Raw genomic sequence first — 19,241 nt, forward strand, 5'->3', positions numbered from 1 at the left:
CAACACTACATTTCTCAAATATTAATACTAAGACTAGTGTGAGGAGTAAAAAGATGTTCCTCTTCATTTGAGACATTTTGGGGTAGTTTAGTTGTGTTTCAGACTTACAGACGTACAGACCGGTTTGGTTAGATGTGTTTTAGTCCGGTTTTAGACTAAAATGGAAAAGAATTGGAACACTATTTCAAAATTACTCAAAATGGTTATACCCTTGGAAAAAATGTAAAAATGTGAAATCTTGCACCCCTAGTTTAGACCTGGTTTTAGTCCTAATTATGGTTTAACTGCATGATTCCATGAAAATAGGAAGTTACAACCTATTTTCTCTATGAAGATGGATACATTTTATGCCAGGAAGTGGACTAGTATTGCCAAAGGAACATTTCCATGGAAAGAAGCAGAAGGGGTCAAATAAAGGTCCAGTTTGTGGAGATGCTCAGTTTTTCAGTGCTATAAAACATCCACAATTAAAAAAAATTTTAAAAAAAGACATATTATGGCTTTAAGCTCAAGATGTAATTTGGTACAAAAATACCATTAACTTGCATACTAACTAAATGCCAATATGATAAGATTTTGAATTTGAATATCTGTATTTTTGACATATCGTGACTGTCTCGAGATTAGGATTATGTACTTTCAAAATCAATCAACATGCACATCATACAAAGCACATGACCAAAATGGGTAAAATAATTGTTGTAAAACCAAAAATGACTCATTCTGTTGCTTACACCTGCAATATGAATTCATGTTTAAGATGTTTAATTACCATATCAAAATGTATATGAACAGCTGAAAATGGGCTTCTACAGTCTACTACATCAACATGGTTCTATGCGATGGAAAAAATCAGCAATGAAAATACAACATGTCTAATTTTTCAAAATAACCTTTATTCTAAACCAAACCATTTTAAATTTTAAGTTTAGTATAAAAAAGTTAAGTGCACCTTCTCTCTTTTCCATCAAAACTCAAGTGACACTCTCCTCCTTTTTGTAATCTTAAAAGATAAAATGAGTACCAAAGAACATTACATCACTTCAGTACATGTGTGTTTTTTTGTTGTTTTTTTTTTACAAAATGTTGTAAAAAGAATCCCTGAACTATAAATGTTCATTCTCCTTCAAGAGTTTTCCATTTGCTGTGGTTGGCATAGCATCTACTGGTCAGCTGTAATTTACAGTACTTTATATTGCTAGAACAAATGCACTATTATGCAGCAATACAAGTAAAAATGTGATGAAATTAATATTTTTTAAAAGCAGTGGCCAGTGTTTATTCTCGGTTATGTCAGATATGTATAAAGTTATGGAATAAAACATACAAAACTCACTACTGACACCTAGAGCAAAAAAGGAAAATCTACACAGTTTACTTGTATGAATTTTGAATATTAATAAATTAATAGTTCATATGTGATAAATGGTTGGACCTAATTTGATTGGTTGCAAGATATTGTTTTTCTCATTTTTAAACACATTTTGCCAATTGTGTATGAAAATTGAACTGAAAAAAACAAAACAAAAAACTACTCCACCAACTGCAGTAGGAAGTGTGACAAATACCTTGAAATCTATTTTTTAAAACTCTCAAAACTTTAAACCAACAAAGTTCTAAAACCATGATGGATATTGTGAATTCAAGTCATTTTAACCCCTATAGATCCAAGTGTTGCAGTTTAAGATAATTATTTTGATTCAATACCAAAGTTTCTACAGGCCACAGCTTTTAAAACATAGCGTAATGTCGGATACCCAGTTACATTTAATTAATATGAAATCTAAATGAATATGTATTAACAAAAAAATAAGTTCACAAAAATGGCATTTCTACTTCTGGCACATGTTTAAACTGGCTAGACAACACCATATGGAAAGTTGTTGCTCCGAGTATTAGCAGCACAAAACAGTCATCCTGTGAAATAGAAGAGTCAGTGCAAGTTTACTATACTAACAAGCACAACATTATAATGAAGGCTCGATATACAAGAAATACATACAAAAAGTAATGGAAAAAAAATAAGGAAAAGCTCGCACCTCTCCATCTGAATGTTTTTGCCGTGCATGATAGAAATAACAGTTAAAAGTGAGTTAGCTTTAGGGATGTCAGGAAAAATCGATTGTACAATTAAGATTATCTATGTTATGGTATAATGAAACTATATAAAAATCTCTCTTATGTCAATTAGCATTAATAAAGCTGGTCTAATAATTCTAGTGGAGCTCAATGTTGAATTATTAATTGAAGGAGTTAGTTTTTATTTCACTGGCCAAGCTTTGACTTTGGCCCATGGTATCAATAATTGCAATCTTGTAAAAATCTATTACTTTTCATAATCATAACACTAAAATGATACTCTCTCATCCTTCGTGGGTTGTGACTACACAAAAAAAGTGCAATTTCTAAACATAAAAGAATCAGCCATATTGGACATATATTCTCACCTTATGTCATGTTAAAGGCCCATTAACCAAATAATGGAGAGTTCTAATACACCAAAGTCTAGATCTAACACAAGGTACACTATGTATATTTTCTGGTGAAGGGTTCAAAACCACCTCATCTCCATGGATACATTTCCACAGTATGGCATTGAAGTTATTTATTGTCATAGACAACCAAGTGAGATCACCAGGCAGGTGCGTCAGACTGGAGAGTACTGATAACGCAGGGCCCAATGCAAGAAGGGGCCCTTCACAAAGCCTGTAATGTGCATTTTTCATAAGACAAAATGTAGTGTGGGCCCACCAAAATAATGAGTACCCAGGGTCCAGAATTTGAAGCTTACACCCATGCCACCAGGCTTCACCAGTTACAGGTCAGATCCATGGAGAATAAATCTCTCACTGTAGGAATGAATGGTTTTCAAGGTATATTTATGTAGTAACACCTGTAACTGAAATAATAAATGTAAGATAAATGTGTTAAAATACATACTGTGGAAAATTCCAGGAAAAACTATAACATTTACATGGAGACACACAGGTGACCTTTTAAAATGGCTTGAATCAGACTTTTAATCATATTTTATAGTAGTTATCACAATTTATTGATATATTAGGTTATTGTATTTACTTCATAGCATCTGACTAGTTAGTTTTAACATTTTATTATCATTCCTTGTAAATGCACTGTGCATTTTTTACCCCATTCACTGACATGTTTAACATATTTTATCCTTTAAGCTTAAGTAAATAAATTCCAAATGGTTAAAATGAAAGATTAACATTCTGAATTCAAGTCATTTAACATCATGTAAAAAGTCCTTTTTTGTAGTGCATTGTTTTTGGCGTAAATTTAAATTCACCAACCACACCCTCAAAATTATGGAAAATGAGACAAAAGTGCAACAAAGTTACCTGACATTAAAAACATGCTCATTACAAAAAATACTAGAAATAAATAAGTATTACAACTGGAAGTGGAATTTCCAGTTTATCAAAAAATTTAAAAAAACAATAATATGAAAAAAAAAAACCCAAAAACCTCTGGGTATCCGACTATCAAATAGAAAGATGAAAAGCAATAATGTTAAACCAACCACTCCAATATATTCAACAAACTAGTTAGATTTAGCAAAGTGTCTTTCCTAAAGCTAATTTGCTTAGATTAGGGTTGTCCCCGGTGCTCTTTGGCACTTGAATACATTAATTTAAAATTGCCCATCAAGGTACAGTAGACCACTATGGATGTTGCACGAATCTTTTCATTAAAATGGAACTTGATAACAACATTTTTATTGTAATTGGGTCTTGTACAAACATCATTGACACTTAATGATACAGATTTTTATAGTTCGATCTATACTTCCCATTAGTACTTACACTTACCACTTCACAGCTAGTATTGCACTAAACTAAAATTCGAAAAATTACAGTCATTTTCTAAGAGTGTATGTTTCATTTTGTAGATGCATTTAGACTGTATTGAAAGCAGCTAAGTACTAACACATGTAATGCTATTGGATATACAAACATTTTATCACATGTACAGAATGCAGGAGTCGCTTTACTTCACACTGGTTTCTATAGGCCTTATTTCGGTTCTTGTTCTTTGTAGTGAAGTGGAGTACTGTACCTTTTACATGGGCTTATAGTACATTCCTTATGTGAACTCAGTGTTGTGGCATGAACAAGCAGCCTTGACCATAAACGATACAGGAAGAACTGGGGCGTTGGGACATGGGGCAGAGCTGCTGTTACCAGATGGTGTATCCTCCACTGGAACCGCCCAAGAAGAAGTTATTCTTGCGCTGTGCCATGACCACGTTTGCCCCCTGCATCGCGGCCAGCTGTGCGGCATTGGGGGGGTGTCCGGGAGGTGGTGGCTAAAAGGACAACAGCATTAACATTAGACTGAGTTTAAATATGACACACAGGTAAAAATGATGGTACATACTGGGATAGAAGCACTGCTGCCTGCACCAAAGCGCGCCCCTGCATCATAGCCCCCTTCCACCATTACAGTGGAGCCAGGGGGGTACAATGCTCCTATGGGGTAATAGGCCATGGGCACATTCTGCCCCATGTGCCCCACACCCATGGGCTGCTGCAGAGGCATGAACATCTGAGCTCCAGCGTACGGAGAGGACATGGTGGCCTGTCCAGGCACCTGCGGGGGAAGCACATATCTGGGCTGGTATATCTGCAAACATAGGTTTAAATGATGATTATAACATTATCTATGTTGTCACAATCATAAACAGTAATGCAGTATTTACATCTGTATACGCAGGTGGAGCATCTGTGTAAGGAGGAGCCTGAGGAGACATTTGCATAGCAGGAGGGTAAGCAGGAGCGGTGCTCTGCTGAGGGTACACCGTCTGCTGTGGATAGGAACCTGTGAAGAACATCATGACAACATAAGGTCCCCAAACACATTCAGAAGATCAAGACAATAGATATATATTAGCACGACATGCATGGTGCTGTATTTTATTATCTTCTTTAAACCTAAGCGGGTCAAAGTCCAAGTGATACACTAACTTTATCTCACGAAGTCACAATAGAGGAAACTGTGACTTACTGAAATAGCCACGTAAAGAAATTTTCAAAAAGCAGGTCGGTTTATCCATCTCTAACCTCTTACACATTTACATGTAAAAAGCTAATAGCTGATTGTATTTTAATGAAAAGCATACACAGCCTATTACTCCTAGGCCTTGTACTTCTAGTGTCTATAACATACCTATAACGATAATAAACGCGTTATTAAACGATTCCTCATGAACAGGTGAAAAAAAACCCGACAATCACAATCTGACTGAAATAGTCCATCCTTAGTTTATGTTTGGGGTAATTTCACGTGATTTTTCAACGCGCCAGTCGTATGCTGTTATGTAGCCATATGTAGCCCGCTGTATTCTCTGTTCCGTCACAGAAATCTGCTCAAATCTCTGCACCAAAACAACAAAAAGACGGATTGCCTTCATGACCGCGGTTCAAACTGAGGCCTAATGATAAAATACCTTTGTTGTTCATCGTGTCGCGGCGGTTCTGGAGGAAATCTGCGTAAAAACTGTATTCTGCGTATATTGTGCGGCCTCAAACGCTTCGACTGCTTTATGTCACGCACTTCCTTGTTTTCGTGTTTTTGTCAAAGCGGTGACGTAACTGTACGGAGCCTGCGCGCGCCCCCAGGAGGTAAGAATAAAGCAATGCAGAAAGAGAGTGAACCAAGGTGAAAATGCATTTAACTCCTAAATGACTTTGACTTTTTGTGTTAATAGAATGGTGCAAAAACATGGGCAAAATATCCAGTCCAACTTTATTTGTAGACCTATAGCACATTTCTACCAACATAAAGTCCCTAAAGTATTACAGACAGTGAACACAACATAAAGAAACCCACAATAATGTCCAAACTATAGCCCAGCGGCCAGGCCAATTTTTATTCTACTGAATTGGCCCAATTGATCATAGGCATTCATTTGAACAGCAAATTGAAGTAATTCTACCACTATACTCTCAGTAACATCACATTGCATTGTGACACACAAACCTAAAATGAAATATTAAAGGTGGCGACTCTCTTCAAAAGAACAATGGTAAATGCACTCATTTCCATCATCGATCTTTCAAGAAGTGTCCCTTGGTGAAAAAAGTTTGTATAATAAATAAAAAAGGGTTGTATTGGAAAAACTGGTGGGTGTGCAGGACTACTTTATCAGTCCACTGCAGGAGCTGCACAGCCATTTAGACCTATATCCCTATACCACTTATTTAGAGAATGTCTCACTATTGGTAATACATGAATTACAGGAACGCAGATTTACGTACATAACATATTTTTACTCAACAACAATTCAACAAATCAAAACCATTTGGATAAACAGGAATGCAGGACTGTAATGTCTTGCTATTCCAATCTCTTTTTATGTTATGATTGATTAAAAAATAAAATAAACAATAAAACTGTGTTATTTCAGTTACATATGAGCTTGAATGTCCACATTCAACAACAATGTGTTCATATTTTTAAACAGTTTCAGGTGATCAGCCCACAAGTAGCCTGTGTTTATAAACCAGTATTGATTGTAATACTTTCAGATTATCAGACAATTTACGACAGAAATAGCCTAGTAATTAAATGACCCTAATTAATGAAGACATGGTGAGAGCATGCAATCTCCACACACACGCTGAAATAGAAGTACAGATTTTCAAACTGATGCTTAAATAAAGCTTAAATAAAGCTTACATCGGTTGGCTACAGAATGAGATAAGTGTTATAAGCTGTCTGAGGCTAATGTATTACAATGCCTTACAGATCCTGGAACAGGACACCATGCAGTTACTGTCTCATAAGTGGACTGATAATGCAGACCTATACACTGCAATACAATACAAAATACAAATTCACTCAATGAAACCCAGTTTCATTGAGTGAACTACTCCTCATATGATAAAAACCTATCGTTCATATAGCCCTAGAAAATAATGTTGCCAATTGTTTTTCCTGGCTTTGAAATAAATAAATAAATAGACTGTGAATGTTAATAAGCCAACAGAACTTGGCTCTTGCTCTGTGATACTCTGAACAAAGGACCGCACATTTAACCTATTAGTTGAGCGCTCCGCGGAGGCGCGCAGTGTGGAGCTCGTTTATGTGCTGCTGCCCCTTTAAGGGAACCATGGCACCTCTCAAGTCGAGGCAGACATTTTTCAATGCAAGATTTTTTCTTGCATAAATTATGCTCATGACGTAGTGCAAAAGGCCAATTTCGAGGCAATTTTGCCCAACTTTTCTGCACAAATGGGACATTATGCGTCACCTTTAGGTTTTTGCGCGGTCAGAAGAGTTTGAGAAAGGACGTCGTCATTAAATATTTAGACAGAGGAGCTGCTAACGCTGCAAACCTCCTTATCAATGCAAATAGGTCTTTTGTGTGCAGTCACAGCGCCTGTCTGGGAGCTGAGGTGAATTTTTAATTATGTGTGACTGAAACAAACTGTGACAGGACCTATCCAAAAGCGGCCGATGACGGCAGACGAGCGTCTCTAACGCGGTAAGTTACATTTAACAACAAGAGTCTATTCTGGGCTGCAGATCGCGTACAGCTCTGAAATGGCGAGGGGGAATCAGTTTGGGTAATATGCAATGCTCGTAATTAGCATAATTTATATATTTATGATAAGAAGAAGGAAATACATAATATTCGCGCTCTGTGCACTGGTCTGCATGTTTCCAGCCGCTCGGACGTGATGTCTCCGGCGTGTGTCCGAAAGTGGCCGACGCGGAGGGACTTTTATTGGGCATATGCGGGCTGGGGGTGGGGAGCTCGGGCTGCTCAAGTTTTGACACATCCTTCCGTGTAAAGGGGCACTGCAGCAGAAACATGTACTCTCAGTTTGATCATTTTATGAACCAGTGCACTTCAATGAGCAATACATTACATTACGTCCTTTCATCAGACATAGGGTCTTGCAGATGATGTAGGCCTCCTCCAAATTAGTATTCTACTCTGTGCATGAGTACCCTACTTAGTTTGCACTGACAGAGCCGATACGTGTAAGCTTGCATATGGAAAGTTAAACATCAGTTTTTATTTTTGTTGGTGTTTGGTCCGTTGTTGTATTCTAATTTCATAAACCCATATTTCAATTACTGCAAACAACAATCACAGTAAATATCACACCCAAAACGTCAAAAGATGACTCTCTTGTTAAAATTAAGTTTTATCCAGGAGCTGTAGTAATCTGAAGGTTGGTGGTTCAATTCCCCACTGTCTGCTGTTATTGGAAATTGTTGTTGTCTCTTTGCGCAAGGCACTTAACTCATGTTGACAATGATTGTTAGTGATTGTGAATGAATAATAGCCTTCTTCAGAGCCCTTTTATAAACTTTAGCCTGTGAAGCTATTATTAATAATCAGAGAGGATTGAGAGCATGTTCCATCTTGTTACCCTCAAATTAAGCACTGGAAATGGCAAAGGATAAAACATATATCCATCTGTAGTGATGAATCAGTTTAATTATTCACACTTAACACACACACGACATCCAAACAGAATGATTAACCGGTTGTGTCAGAGATGATGTTGAGTATTGTTTTGACTTTGGCACAGAATACATGGAAATCATCAAGTCATAACAGAGAACCATGGCCTCCCAGGACCAACCAGCCAAAGATGTGTCACTCACTGTCAATGAGCAAGTAAGTGTCTCACACCATTTAAAACAGCAAGGTGAAAGTAGAAAAGCAGAACAAAACAAAACATATATATTATTAAGACAAGGCTAAAACTCCCTGAGCACATCTTATCAGCTCCTGTAGAACACTGGTTGAGGGTTCTACTACCAAGAGTTTAAAGATGAGGGATAACAAAAGTGTATTTACATTTTCCCCTTTGACATAAGAAGTTAAGCTTATTTTTAAGTTCTCTGTTATTTAAAATAGTTGGTAGGACTGCAACTAATGATTATCTTAGTAGTCCACTAGTCAGAGGTTTTCTTTTTAATTAGTCAGCTATTCAAATGATTATTTTTACTCTCTAAAACTACTTTGCTTTTGATATAAAACCTCTTTTGGCCTGTGCTTTTGAGTCTGTATTGTCCATTAATTGATTATAAAAATTGTTCATTTTTTAGATAGTACTAATTATTAAGTAATTGTTTTATTTGTTGATTTGTCACAATTATTCCAATTAAATATTGCAGCCCTGTTAGTAAGAATACAATACTTAACTTAGAATGTCTGACACTCAAAATAATCCCCCCAAATGTATTTTCTGTAATACGCATAAGCCCAACTTAATGCGCAAATGTTATGTAACACTTCCACAAAAATGAATCATGATGGACCAGTTTTCTCACTCAGAGGACCTGAGATGTAGGCTATACAGGCCTGCCACAATAACACAAATGCGATACAATACTACAGAATTCCATTAATTAAATGAAATGGCAGAATAAGATGCTTAAGTTAATTATTCAACCCTCTGAAACCCAGATGTTATGGTACTACAAAAAACAAAAACTTACAAACTAGTTCAGACACTTAGAAATAACTTGTGATTCTTTGACTTTACATAAACAGACGCTAGATTCCCTAAGAGCCCCAAAAGCAGTGCTATAAAAAGTGTAGCTCGGAAACAAGTACGAAGCCTATGTTTTGTTTTGCTTTTTATACAGAAATCCTTAGAGTTTTCAAAAGTTCAGTCTTTTTCTTAGAACGTTAGCTACTCTCCTATCTCCCACAAATATAGCTTCTCAGGCATCTCTTGGGGCCTACACTTTGTTCATGTTCCTTCTGTCATGTTTTCTTTCATTTCAACTAATAATATCACAAAATCAGGTCACACGCTCCTGATTTACTTTTTGCTTGTTACGGCTGCTGTGCTTAGTAATGCATTTTCTACATTATATTTCTTAAAGCGCTCCTCTCTGATGTGAGCGGGCACGTGAATGCATTGCTTAAGTTGTCCATGGGCTGATGCTGTGTCATTGTTTCATTCATGCTATGGCTGGGCAAAACTAATCAAGATTTTATTGATCAATTATGATTTAAAAAAATAACATTAAAGGATCACTTTGTAACTTTTCAGGCTGTGGGTCTGTCACCTGCTTGTCTCCATGGGGATGCTATTACTTTGCCTCAAATATTCCACAGTATGACATTTAACTTATATATTAAGTACATAACCAGGCCAAGTTACAAGTCAGATCTATGGAGGGGCAAGCCCTCACACAGTAAAAGTGCATGTTTTTGTTTTCAAAATAAATTGAATAATACAAGATGGGTATATTATAAATGCCATTCATCTCCATGGAAACAAGCATGAGACACTTATCAGTATAACTTTCAAATTTCTTCCTCCAAAATGTGAACATGCCTTTGCTGACTGGCTGTCAGACTTCTCTCATTCAAAAGCACCAAAATGATCATTGATGATTTGAAATAATTACACTTTGATTCTGTTTATAGTAAATTAATTGCCCAGCCCTCTTTCATGCAGGTCATTTATTGTTTTTTGTTTATGGAGTCATTGTGTCCTAACACATGTGCTTGGCTTCTCTGTCCTCCAGCCATTCACTGTCTGACTGCAGAAGTCTTTTTTCAGCCATTTAAATCCTGCACTTTGAAATTCCTGCCAAAGACCTCAGGTACAGTGTGCACAGTCTTACTCTCTGTCTCTGTGCGTTTAAATGTTCTTCAGCTTTGGACTGCTGCTCTTGCTCCAGGCCCTCATGATTACATGCCATATTCCATCTATATTTCACTTCACTTCATGTCCAAACAAATGGCTGAGTTCAATAATACCGTTAAATCAGATTAAATGTACTATGTAACTTTTCTAGTGCAAAGTCCACCTCCTGCTTGTTTCAGTGGAGATGTTTTTGCTTTGTATAAAATGTTCCACTGTATGGCATGAGCTTGATGACACATAGCAATAAACATAATGTGACGTAAATGTAATTGTAATAGAAAAATCACAAGATAAGTTTTATTGTTATTGTGGAACATTATAGACAATGCAAAATATCTTCATAGTTGCAGATCTTCCATTAGAAAAGGCCCATATTGTGCTGTAAATTTGATTATAGACACTCCAAGTAATTTTCATACAGTTCAGTAATCTCTTATTTTTTAAAGCTATTACATGCTCTAGTGTGAAAAAACATAAGGTATGTACATTTGCAATCAAAGTACTGAAAAAATAAACTATGATGTATATATATATGTAGGTTAACATTAACACTTGTTTTGTTCTTCACCATCTGTGCCTCTAAAAGAGTGTTTAGCTAATTTGTTTAATGAAATTACAATTCAAATTCTGAACCTTCTGTAGACTTGCCTTTAAGGTTGTAAGGTTGTGCAGATCCAAACTCAAGCAAACCTATCTCAGAATAAAATGGAGGGGGAAATATTCTGAGTTGCATTTGACATGTGCACTGTTGCTCAGGTCATTGTAATGTCCGGACATGAGACCATTCGTGTGCTTGAGGTAGAAGTGGACACGCCACAGTCTTCAACATTACCAGATGGAAAAGGAGAGCCAAAGAGTGAAGATGGACCTACAGAGCAATCAGACAGCTGCACACCACTGGACCAGAGCACAGGGGCAGTGGGTGAGTTAATAATAGTAAATAATAGATAACTGTAATTGGGCAACATTGACAAAAATATTTGGTTCGATTATACTATAACTATAATCACCCTATCTTTATTTTAAGTTTGTGTAATTAATACAATTTAATCTAAAATTTAATTTAAGTAGTGTTTCTGCTTAAATGATCTAAAATAATCTAAAAGTACATTTATCAGCACAGCTATCTTTGATTTAGCTGGTTTGGGAACTAACTAATACAACAAAACTAGCATGGGCAAACCACAATGCTGTGCTGTGATTGGTCAAGATCATAAATGATTACTAAGATGTCTATATCATCCTAGTCTAGTTTCTGGCTGCAATGAACTCAAACACAAATACTGGTCAGCTGAAATGATCTAAAATAGGGTTGTCAGTATGAAAAATCAGATACTAATCAATATTAAAGATTGAAACTAGACTTGTTTGAACTGAAAAATGTCACATTCAGAGCAGAGGACCAAAATTAACCTTTCCTGAATAGCTTTAGAATGAGCTTGAGCTGTATCAGAGGAACAAGTATAAGACCCATAGACTAAGCAAGTGTGACATCACCTATAGTGTTCAGCTCCTCTCAAATGAAGCTCGCGATGCTAATGGTTACAGGGGCGAATTTGGAGCCAGGCTCTAAATGATAAATAGGTTTTTTTTGACAGACAAAATAGCAAAAAAATAAATAAAATAGAATCATGTAGTGTGGGTTAATACAGACATTTTAAGACCAAAATGAGAAGGCTCACAACAGCAGCTAGAGAGAGAGGGATTCCAATGTAAGTCAATGGGAGCCAGGGTCAGATGGAGCTGGAAGAACCCGCATACGAACTTCCTATTTGAATGTGGTGGCTAGCACGTTGACTATGTCCATTTATATATACAGTCTATGATAAGACAACATAAACTAGTACGTAGACACATGGACCACTATGGACCCTACCTGGACGACTGAGGAATTACTCAGATATCGGACCGGTAATATTAAAGGAAGTGCTACAATTTTATCTATTGAAAGAGTGTTTTTATTATTATTGTGGTATTGGAATTGGTATTGGGTATCAAGTTTATTCAAGTTTATTAACATTGAAATTAAGTTTGAAATTTTAGTATAACATCTAAACATCTACATTTGTGTTCTGTTGCAGTTTTGGGTGAGCAGCCAACTCCAGCTCCTCCAGTTCAAACTTTAACCCCCTCTGTCCCCATCAGTGTGTCCCTGCCCCAAGCTCAGGCTACAGTTCCCATCACGGTACAGGGCTGCCCACAGGTAATTTGTTAAAATTATATACTAACATATATAATCATACACTAAAGACCTTTCTATCTTGAGGCTGGGTTTAAGTTTTTTACAAATTCAATGATCGAGTTTAATGAGCTATCTGTATTTTTGATGGAAATACCAAAATTGTGTGTACAGTATGTTGTTGAACTTTATTATTATTATTACTACCTTATTTTTGTTAAATACTGCTACAACTTTTGTGAACTCAGTTAGTATGCATATTTCTCCTATAGTCTATCCAACTTTTCTAGTGAGGTGTTCGCCAGTTCCTTTTCTCCATGGAGATGGATAGCTTTGTCTTTAATTTTCCACAATATGGCACAAAGCGTATATATGTTGCATTTATTTAGTTAGGTATTTAACTGCAAAAAATACCTTGAAAAACATATTCTCACGATAAGGGGGCTTGTATTCCTCTTTCCGTTTTCATTGCAATTAACAGCATTCTAGGAAAAGCAAAAACAGCTCCATGGAGAATACTAGGTTTCAGCAGAAAAGCGACATAGTGCATACAAAAAAAATTGGACAATAAAGCAATGAAAGAAACATGTAAAGTACAGGAAAATAAATGATAAAAACTCTTTTCATCTTCTCAAAGGTACTGACCCAGGAGAGTTTGGCCACCTTGATGACAGGCATGGCACAGGCTGGGACTCTGGGCCAGCCTCTGCTCATCCCACTGAACATGGCGGGGTCTCTGGGTGGACAGGGTAGCCTCGCGGTGCTCACTCTCCCCACCACAAACGTTGCCACGCTCCCGGGGCTTGCTGCAGCCACTACAGCAGGAAACCTGCTCAAACTGCCCTTTGCTGGGCTCCAAGGTACCAACACTTATGGATGTCAAGATTATGATTGATGATTTGAAACTACTAGTATATGTTTATTATCTATTTATTTGCCTACCCCTGATACCACATTTTTACTTTAATTTGTTTTATTGCTCAAAGATGCCTTGGAAAACATAACTTTTCTGTGGTTGGGGTTAACTCTCCACAGGTCTGCTCTGTAACTTGGCCTGATGATGTCACTTACTACATTAAAGTGCTTTGAGTGCCTTGAAGGTGGAAAAGCGCTATAAAAAAATGTGACCATTTAGCATTTACATGGAGAGTGACAAGTTAGATGCCATTTTGTGCAATATTTCAGGCAAAGCAATAACATCTCCAAGGAGTAACAGTAACAGTACTCCTATTTGAGTAAATGTTTTTCTTACTCTTCCCACTGTGAGTAAGTTTACAACTGAGAAAAGCTTTAGGCTGACAATATGAAATGATTGGAACCTTTATGTTTCTTGAATGACTCCTTTAGATATAGTGTGTTTTTTTTTCTTATTTTTGTGTCTGTCCTTAGAAAACACCAAATGTTTGTTTTTTCCTACAAATTATAAAACAGTTACTCTTTAAGTTACTGTTACTTGAGTAGTAGTAGTTTTTCCAAATAATTTTCACTCTTCCTTAAGTAATTTATTGTATTTCTACTTCTATTTGAGTAATATTATTTTGAAGTAACATTACTCTACAATCTTTGGCCATTTGTCCATATCTTCCATTAGCTGCTGCAGTGTTGAATTCAGTGCAGCCTCAGCTCCAGACCGGTACACAGGCGGTTTTCCCTTCTCCCGCCGCTCAGCCTGTTCAGTCCCAGGCCCCACCCACCCCGGTTTCTACGGCAGCAGCCCCCATGCCCCCCGCCTCCTCCGCTGTCTCCCAGTCTATACCTGTGGCTGCTCTTCAGACTGCTGGCCTCTCCATCAACCCAGCCATAGTAAGACACCTTTTTGCACTAAACTTGATTAGGCTTTGGCCTTTTTTTGTGATAATGAGATTAAACATTTTACTTTTGTCATATATGTTTTGTTTTTAAAGGCATTATACCTGATTTATACTGCTGTAAAAGTCTGAAAAAACACTACTTTGCACAGATTGCAAACTTATTCCTCAGTGTTGTAATGCATTCCTAGCATCCTAAATATTCACTGTGATAAGTTTATTATCTTGTTTTAACAATAAATTAATATTCTGAAATCAGGTTGATCGTCAGTGCAGTTATGCTTAACTTGGTTTGAGCCCACATTACTTTTGATGTCTGACTCTCTTTTTCTGTCCAGTAATGCTGAAGACTGTGTTACTTAGTTTGGTCCTGTTTGGTCTAGTTCAGATTTTGTGTCAGATTTAGTCCCATATTTAGTCCCAGATCTTGTATATTTTCTTTAAATATTTTTCATGAAGTTTGTTACTTTATGTTTAGATTAACGCTGCCACCCTTGGAGCACAGACTCAGTTCCTCGGGTCCATCGCCTCCACTCCGATCTTCACCAACGCCATGTCCAATATGGCTGGAATCACTAGCCAGATTATCACCAACGCCCAAGGACAGGTGAGTGTTAAATCCATTCTTTCTAAAAATACACCTCAACTGCACATTTGTGTGTCTGTCTTCACATTGCACACATACATGAGAGACAGGAGAGAGGATGATGCACCAGTTTATTTTAATGTGATTAAAGGAGATAAATAGACGTAATGCCTTATTCGTTATTCTTGCATAACTGTTTTCTTTCCCAGGTGATAGGGACCCTGCCGTTGTTGTTGAACCCCTCTCTGACGGGCGCAACCCCCACCCTCCCGCTGCAGGGGCTCCAGGGGCTCCAGGTGCAGACGGTTTCACCTCAGATCCTGTTTAATAACCAGGGCCAGATCATCGCTGCAGTGGGAAACGGACCAGCCACAGTCGCCTCCTCCGCCTCAGTGCAGCCCAAGACCACTGCAGCTTCACTTCTGTCGAAGTCTAATGCCCAGGTAAACTACATGGAAAGTACTAGGAAATCTCTGCTGGGTTTTATCAGCCATGTTAAATCATGTTAGTTATCCTACCACTCAGTCAACATAAAACAATGTAATATGCAATATAGCAATCTGAAACAACAAATCACCATATTGGCTAATTTGATTTGTTGTGTGATTAGGGCCACAAAGCAAGAGAATGGACCTTGTCATTAATTTTAATGATCAGGTTCTTTTTATTGTATTTTGTAGTTTGTTTATTTATTTGTTTTGTTTTCAGGCAAATGACTCCTTCCTGATTTGAACAATTTTGTTAGGTTAGTTTATTTCCCATTTGTAGTTAAAAAACAAACAAACCACAGATTGAAAACAACATGTGTAAAAATCTCAATGTGCACCATGAGACATTAAAAACAACCATACAAACAAACAATAGATCAACGTTACAGATGACAGATTGACGCTGTGAAATAAACAAGATACAAAGATTAAGTAACTAAAACATTAAGGTACGACATCAAATTTGACATTATTTTCAAATTAAAATTGATTAGGAGTGTTGATTGCAGTGATTCTTTAATCAAGTGGTTCAATTTTACTATCATGTTCAATGTATATTTTATTTATTAGAATAAGTCATATATAAAAAAAAAAAAAAAAGATTCAGGACTACAGCCTACTGTCTTCTGTCATCACATTCTACAACCTGAAAACACCAGTGCACTTTTTATGGATGGTGAATGTGATGTATTTTTAATAATGTGTGGGTCTGTTTGCTGCAGGCTTCTATTACTGCTGTCAGTCAGTCTCCGGTTGTCATTGCACCCTCTCCCTCTGTTCTGAAGTCTGCCCCCACACTATCCTCCACTGGGCCCATCACCTGTGCAGATGTGGCCAAAGTGGGACAACTCGTCAACAGTGCGTATACTCTGTGTTACTGTCCAAGCCCTATTTCTATTTTAAGAGCAGATATTTTTAACCATTTTCTCTCTTTTCACAATGCAGAGCCCCAACCTGCAGTCAGTGGTGAGGAAGGCATTAATCTGGAGGAAATTCGAGAGTTTGCCAAGAATTTTAAGATCCGCCGTCTGTCCTTAGGGCTCACACAGACACAAGTGGGACAGGCTCTAACCGCGACTGAGGGCCCAGCGTACAGCCAGTCTGCTATCTGCAGGTGTGTTCTTATGAAAGTAACGGTGGATATCAGTATTCTGGCAGAAGACAGACTGACGTGTGAGACAAGTACTACATATAAATCTGGAATCACTCCTGGTGAAGCTGCCCTGCAAGAGGCGTTCAGTAGAATATTTCCAGCTTATTGGGTGAAATAACATAACGTGAGGAGCAGGCTGATGAATCAAACTTTTGCCTAATGCAGCTAAGAGATATTTTTACAAATGCACAGTGAATAGGAAATATTATACTAAAACCAGAAGTTATGGTTCTGCAAAAATTGAGTCAACAGCAACTTACATATTTGCGCTGGCATCTCTATGTTTGGTTTAGTTTATTTGGGTGTTTCTGCCTCCAAATACTGCCCTGTAATCACTTATGATCTGTCAGTGAATTTAACTCCAGTGTATCAGCAGCATCGCCTTTGGTTTGCTTATCCAGTGAATGGAAACATTTCTCTGCTAGCTCTACTAATTCATCCACACCATGTATTCCAACAATTGATTACTAAATGCCAATAACATCTGTAATATAATCTGTAACCACAATATCATTTTTAGGTATGTACTCTTATAATCTTTATATAATAAAGATAAATGACATCAATTAAATGACATAAATTTTGTGATTGAATTTGTAATGTCTTGATCCCACAGATTTGAGAAGCTGGACATTACCCCCAAAAGTGCTCAGAAACTCAAGCCCGTTCTGGAGAAGTGGCTGGCTGAAGCAGAGCACTGGAACCAGAAAGGACAGCAGAATCTGATGGAGTTTGTTGGCGGAGAACCTTCAAAAAAACGAAAACGTAGAACCAGCTTCACTCCCCAGGCTATCGAAGTCCTCAACTCCTACTTTGAGAAAAACGCACTCCCGACTGGTCAAGAAATTACCGAAATTGCACGAGAACTGAACTACGACAGAGAAGTAGTACGTGTTTGGTTCTGCAACAGACGCCAGACTTTGAAAAACACAAGTAAAATCAACGTCTTTCAGGCTCAACAGTGACCTCTTCTAACTCCACTAACTTTTTTGTCCTGTTGGTTCATGGATTTCAGTGTAATTCAAAGTTTGGACTCTTGCCATAGCAATAAACAACTAACTAGAATATACTAAAATGGTCAAATGTTCTCAAAATGGCACCCATAACAGGACACTGACACTAATGAATATAAATTGCAAACTGTTTTTTGAAAATGAAGGAAATTATATTGTTATTGCTACATTTCAACGCTGTCTACTACTATAGTTACTACTTCTTTCTTGTTGTCAAATCAAGTAAAACTGCATGACCATATTATATACAGTGATAATAATGTTAGCTTATGTTATTTAAACACATCTTTACAGCTTATACATTTAAAATCTATTTACATGTTTTACATCATTTTACATTAACTTGAATCTGAATCTGAATCTACTTTTTTCTTATCCACAGCCTCCTACCTGTAAGTGTTACAGTGTTGTCATTTATTATACTTTTAAAATTGGTACTTTGGTTGGTGCTAAAGAGTTTGTTGTAGGCCAAAAATTGTATTCTAAATTTCTTTTGACAATCATTTCATCATGAACTTTCTTCAGTTTACCCAATAAGTAAGGATCTTACTATTGTATTCATTTTAAACCATGTATGTCCAAAAATGCTCTGACATGTTTTGCTCATATAAGGTATAAATACATTTCAGTAGTCTCATTTCAAATGAATTCAAAGGGTTTATGTTATGTCTATGTCACTCCTTTTTTCCTTTATTGTACTTATTTTATGTACTACCTTCCTCTTTGTATTTTTGTAAGTTATATTAACAGCTTCAGTGATCCTAGCTTGTCTAATGCATCAGTGCCACATTTTTGTGATATTGTTTTATTTGTATATTTTAAGACAAGGTGTATTTGGTACTTGTAAAAGTAATATGCATTTATTGTTGTGGCCATAGGTTTGGTCTGTGCATGTACAGTATAAAAGTATCCTTTGAAAGGACAATATAAAGGCAGTTTTTTCCTCTCGTTTTGCACTTAAAAACATTTAAGATGAAATACTGTTTTTGATCTGCATTGCTTTGTAAAAACTGTAACATTACTCCAATTGCCACTGTCATGTCAAATGTATCTTTTATAAAATGAAAAATACTGCACATTAAATATACTAATATAAATAATAACTATGCCTAATAGAGCATGCGTGAAGGCAAATTTTTGAGTGTTGATGTTGATTGGAGGGGCTGATGGTGCAAATTGATGCTCGCTTCTGTCAGTCTGCCTCAGGGCAGCTGGGGGTATCTTGCCACTCTCGAGTGAGGAATGAATGGATATTGTACTGTAAAGCGCTTTGGGAGTCTTGAAAGGAGCTACACAAATCCAGTGATTGATTGACTGAAAGCGCATTGAGTGTCTTGAAAGGTACATTAAATAAGTAGTCTG

At 36.9% G+C, this 19,241-nt stretch overlaps 2 protein-coding genes across 2 annotated transcripts; one reads left to right on the forward strand and one right to left on the reverse strand.

The window, feature by feature from the left end:
- Positions 1-874: 874 nt before the first annotated feature.
- On the reverse strand, positions 875-5,577 carry dazap2 (DAZ associated protein 2). The gene is made up of 4 exons (XM_020929840.2): positions 5,471-5,577; positions 4,724-4,842; positions 4,402-4,647; positions 875-4,330 (listed from the first exon to the last, which is right to left on the reverse strand). The coding sequence occupies exons 1-4, from the start codon at positions 5,481-5,483 to the stop codon at positions 4,202-4,204; spliced, it is 507 nt and encodes a 168-aa protein (XP_020785499.1). The 5' UTR covers positions 5,484-5,577; the 3' UTR covers positions 875-4,201.
- Positions 5,578-7,164: 1,587 nt separating this feature from the next.
- On the forward strand, positions 7,165-18,907 carry pou6f1 (POU class 6 homeobox 1). Its single transcript, XM_020929997.2, has 11 exons — positions 7,165-7,510; positions 8,571-8,659; positions 11,409-11,574; positions 12,734-12,855; positions 13,469-13,691; positions 14,423-14,634; positions 15,118-15,246; positions 15,435-15,668; positions 16,436-16,571; positions 16,659-16,827; positions 17,483-18,907. The coding sequence occupies exons 2-11, from the start codon at positions 8,606-8,608 to the stop codon at positions 17,829-17,831; spliced, it is 1,794 nt and encodes a 597-aa protein (XP_020785656.2). The 5' UTR covers positions 7,165-7,510; positions 8,571-8,605; the 3' UTR covers positions 17,832-18,907.
- Positions 18,908-19,241: the final 334 nt, after the last annotated feature.

Source organism: Boleophthalmus pectinirostris, unplaced genomic scaffold (genome assembly GCF_026225935.1).
Source record: "Boleophthalmus pectinirostris isolate CB_2022bp ecotype Guang Dong unplaced genomic scaffold, ASM2622593v1 HiC_scaffold_8, whole genome shotgun sequence".
NCBI classification, from domain to species: domain Eukaryota; kingdom Metazoa; phylum Chordata; class Actinopteri; order Gobiiformes; family Gobiidae; genus Boleophthalmus; species Boleophthalmus pectinirostris.

Excerpts from the sequence above, each read along its gene's own strand:
- dazap2 (XM_020929840.2), bottom strand. Across the intron at positions 4,648-4,723 it reads CTCCACCTGCGTATACAGAT|ATATACCAGCCCAGATATGT; the intron begins GTAAATACTGCA and ends CTATGTTTGCAG. Across the intron at positions 4,331-4,401 it reads GCAGCAGTGCTTCTATCCCA|CCACCACCTCCCGGACACCC; the intron begins GTATGTACCATC and ends TTGTCCTTTTAG.
- pou6f1 (XM_020929997.2), top strand. The coding sequence starts at position 8,606 with ATGGCCTCCCAGGACCAACCAGCCAAAGATGTGTCACTCACTGTCAAT. Across the intron at positions 11,575-12,733 it reads CCAGAGCACAGGGGCAGTGG|TTTTGGGTGAGCAGCCAACT; the intron begins GTGAGTTAATAA and ends GTTCTGTTGCAG. Across the intron at positions 15,247-15,434 it reads TCACCAACGCCCAAGGACAG|GTGATAGGGACCCTGCCGTT; the intron begins GTGAGTGTTAAA and ends TTTCTTTCCCAG.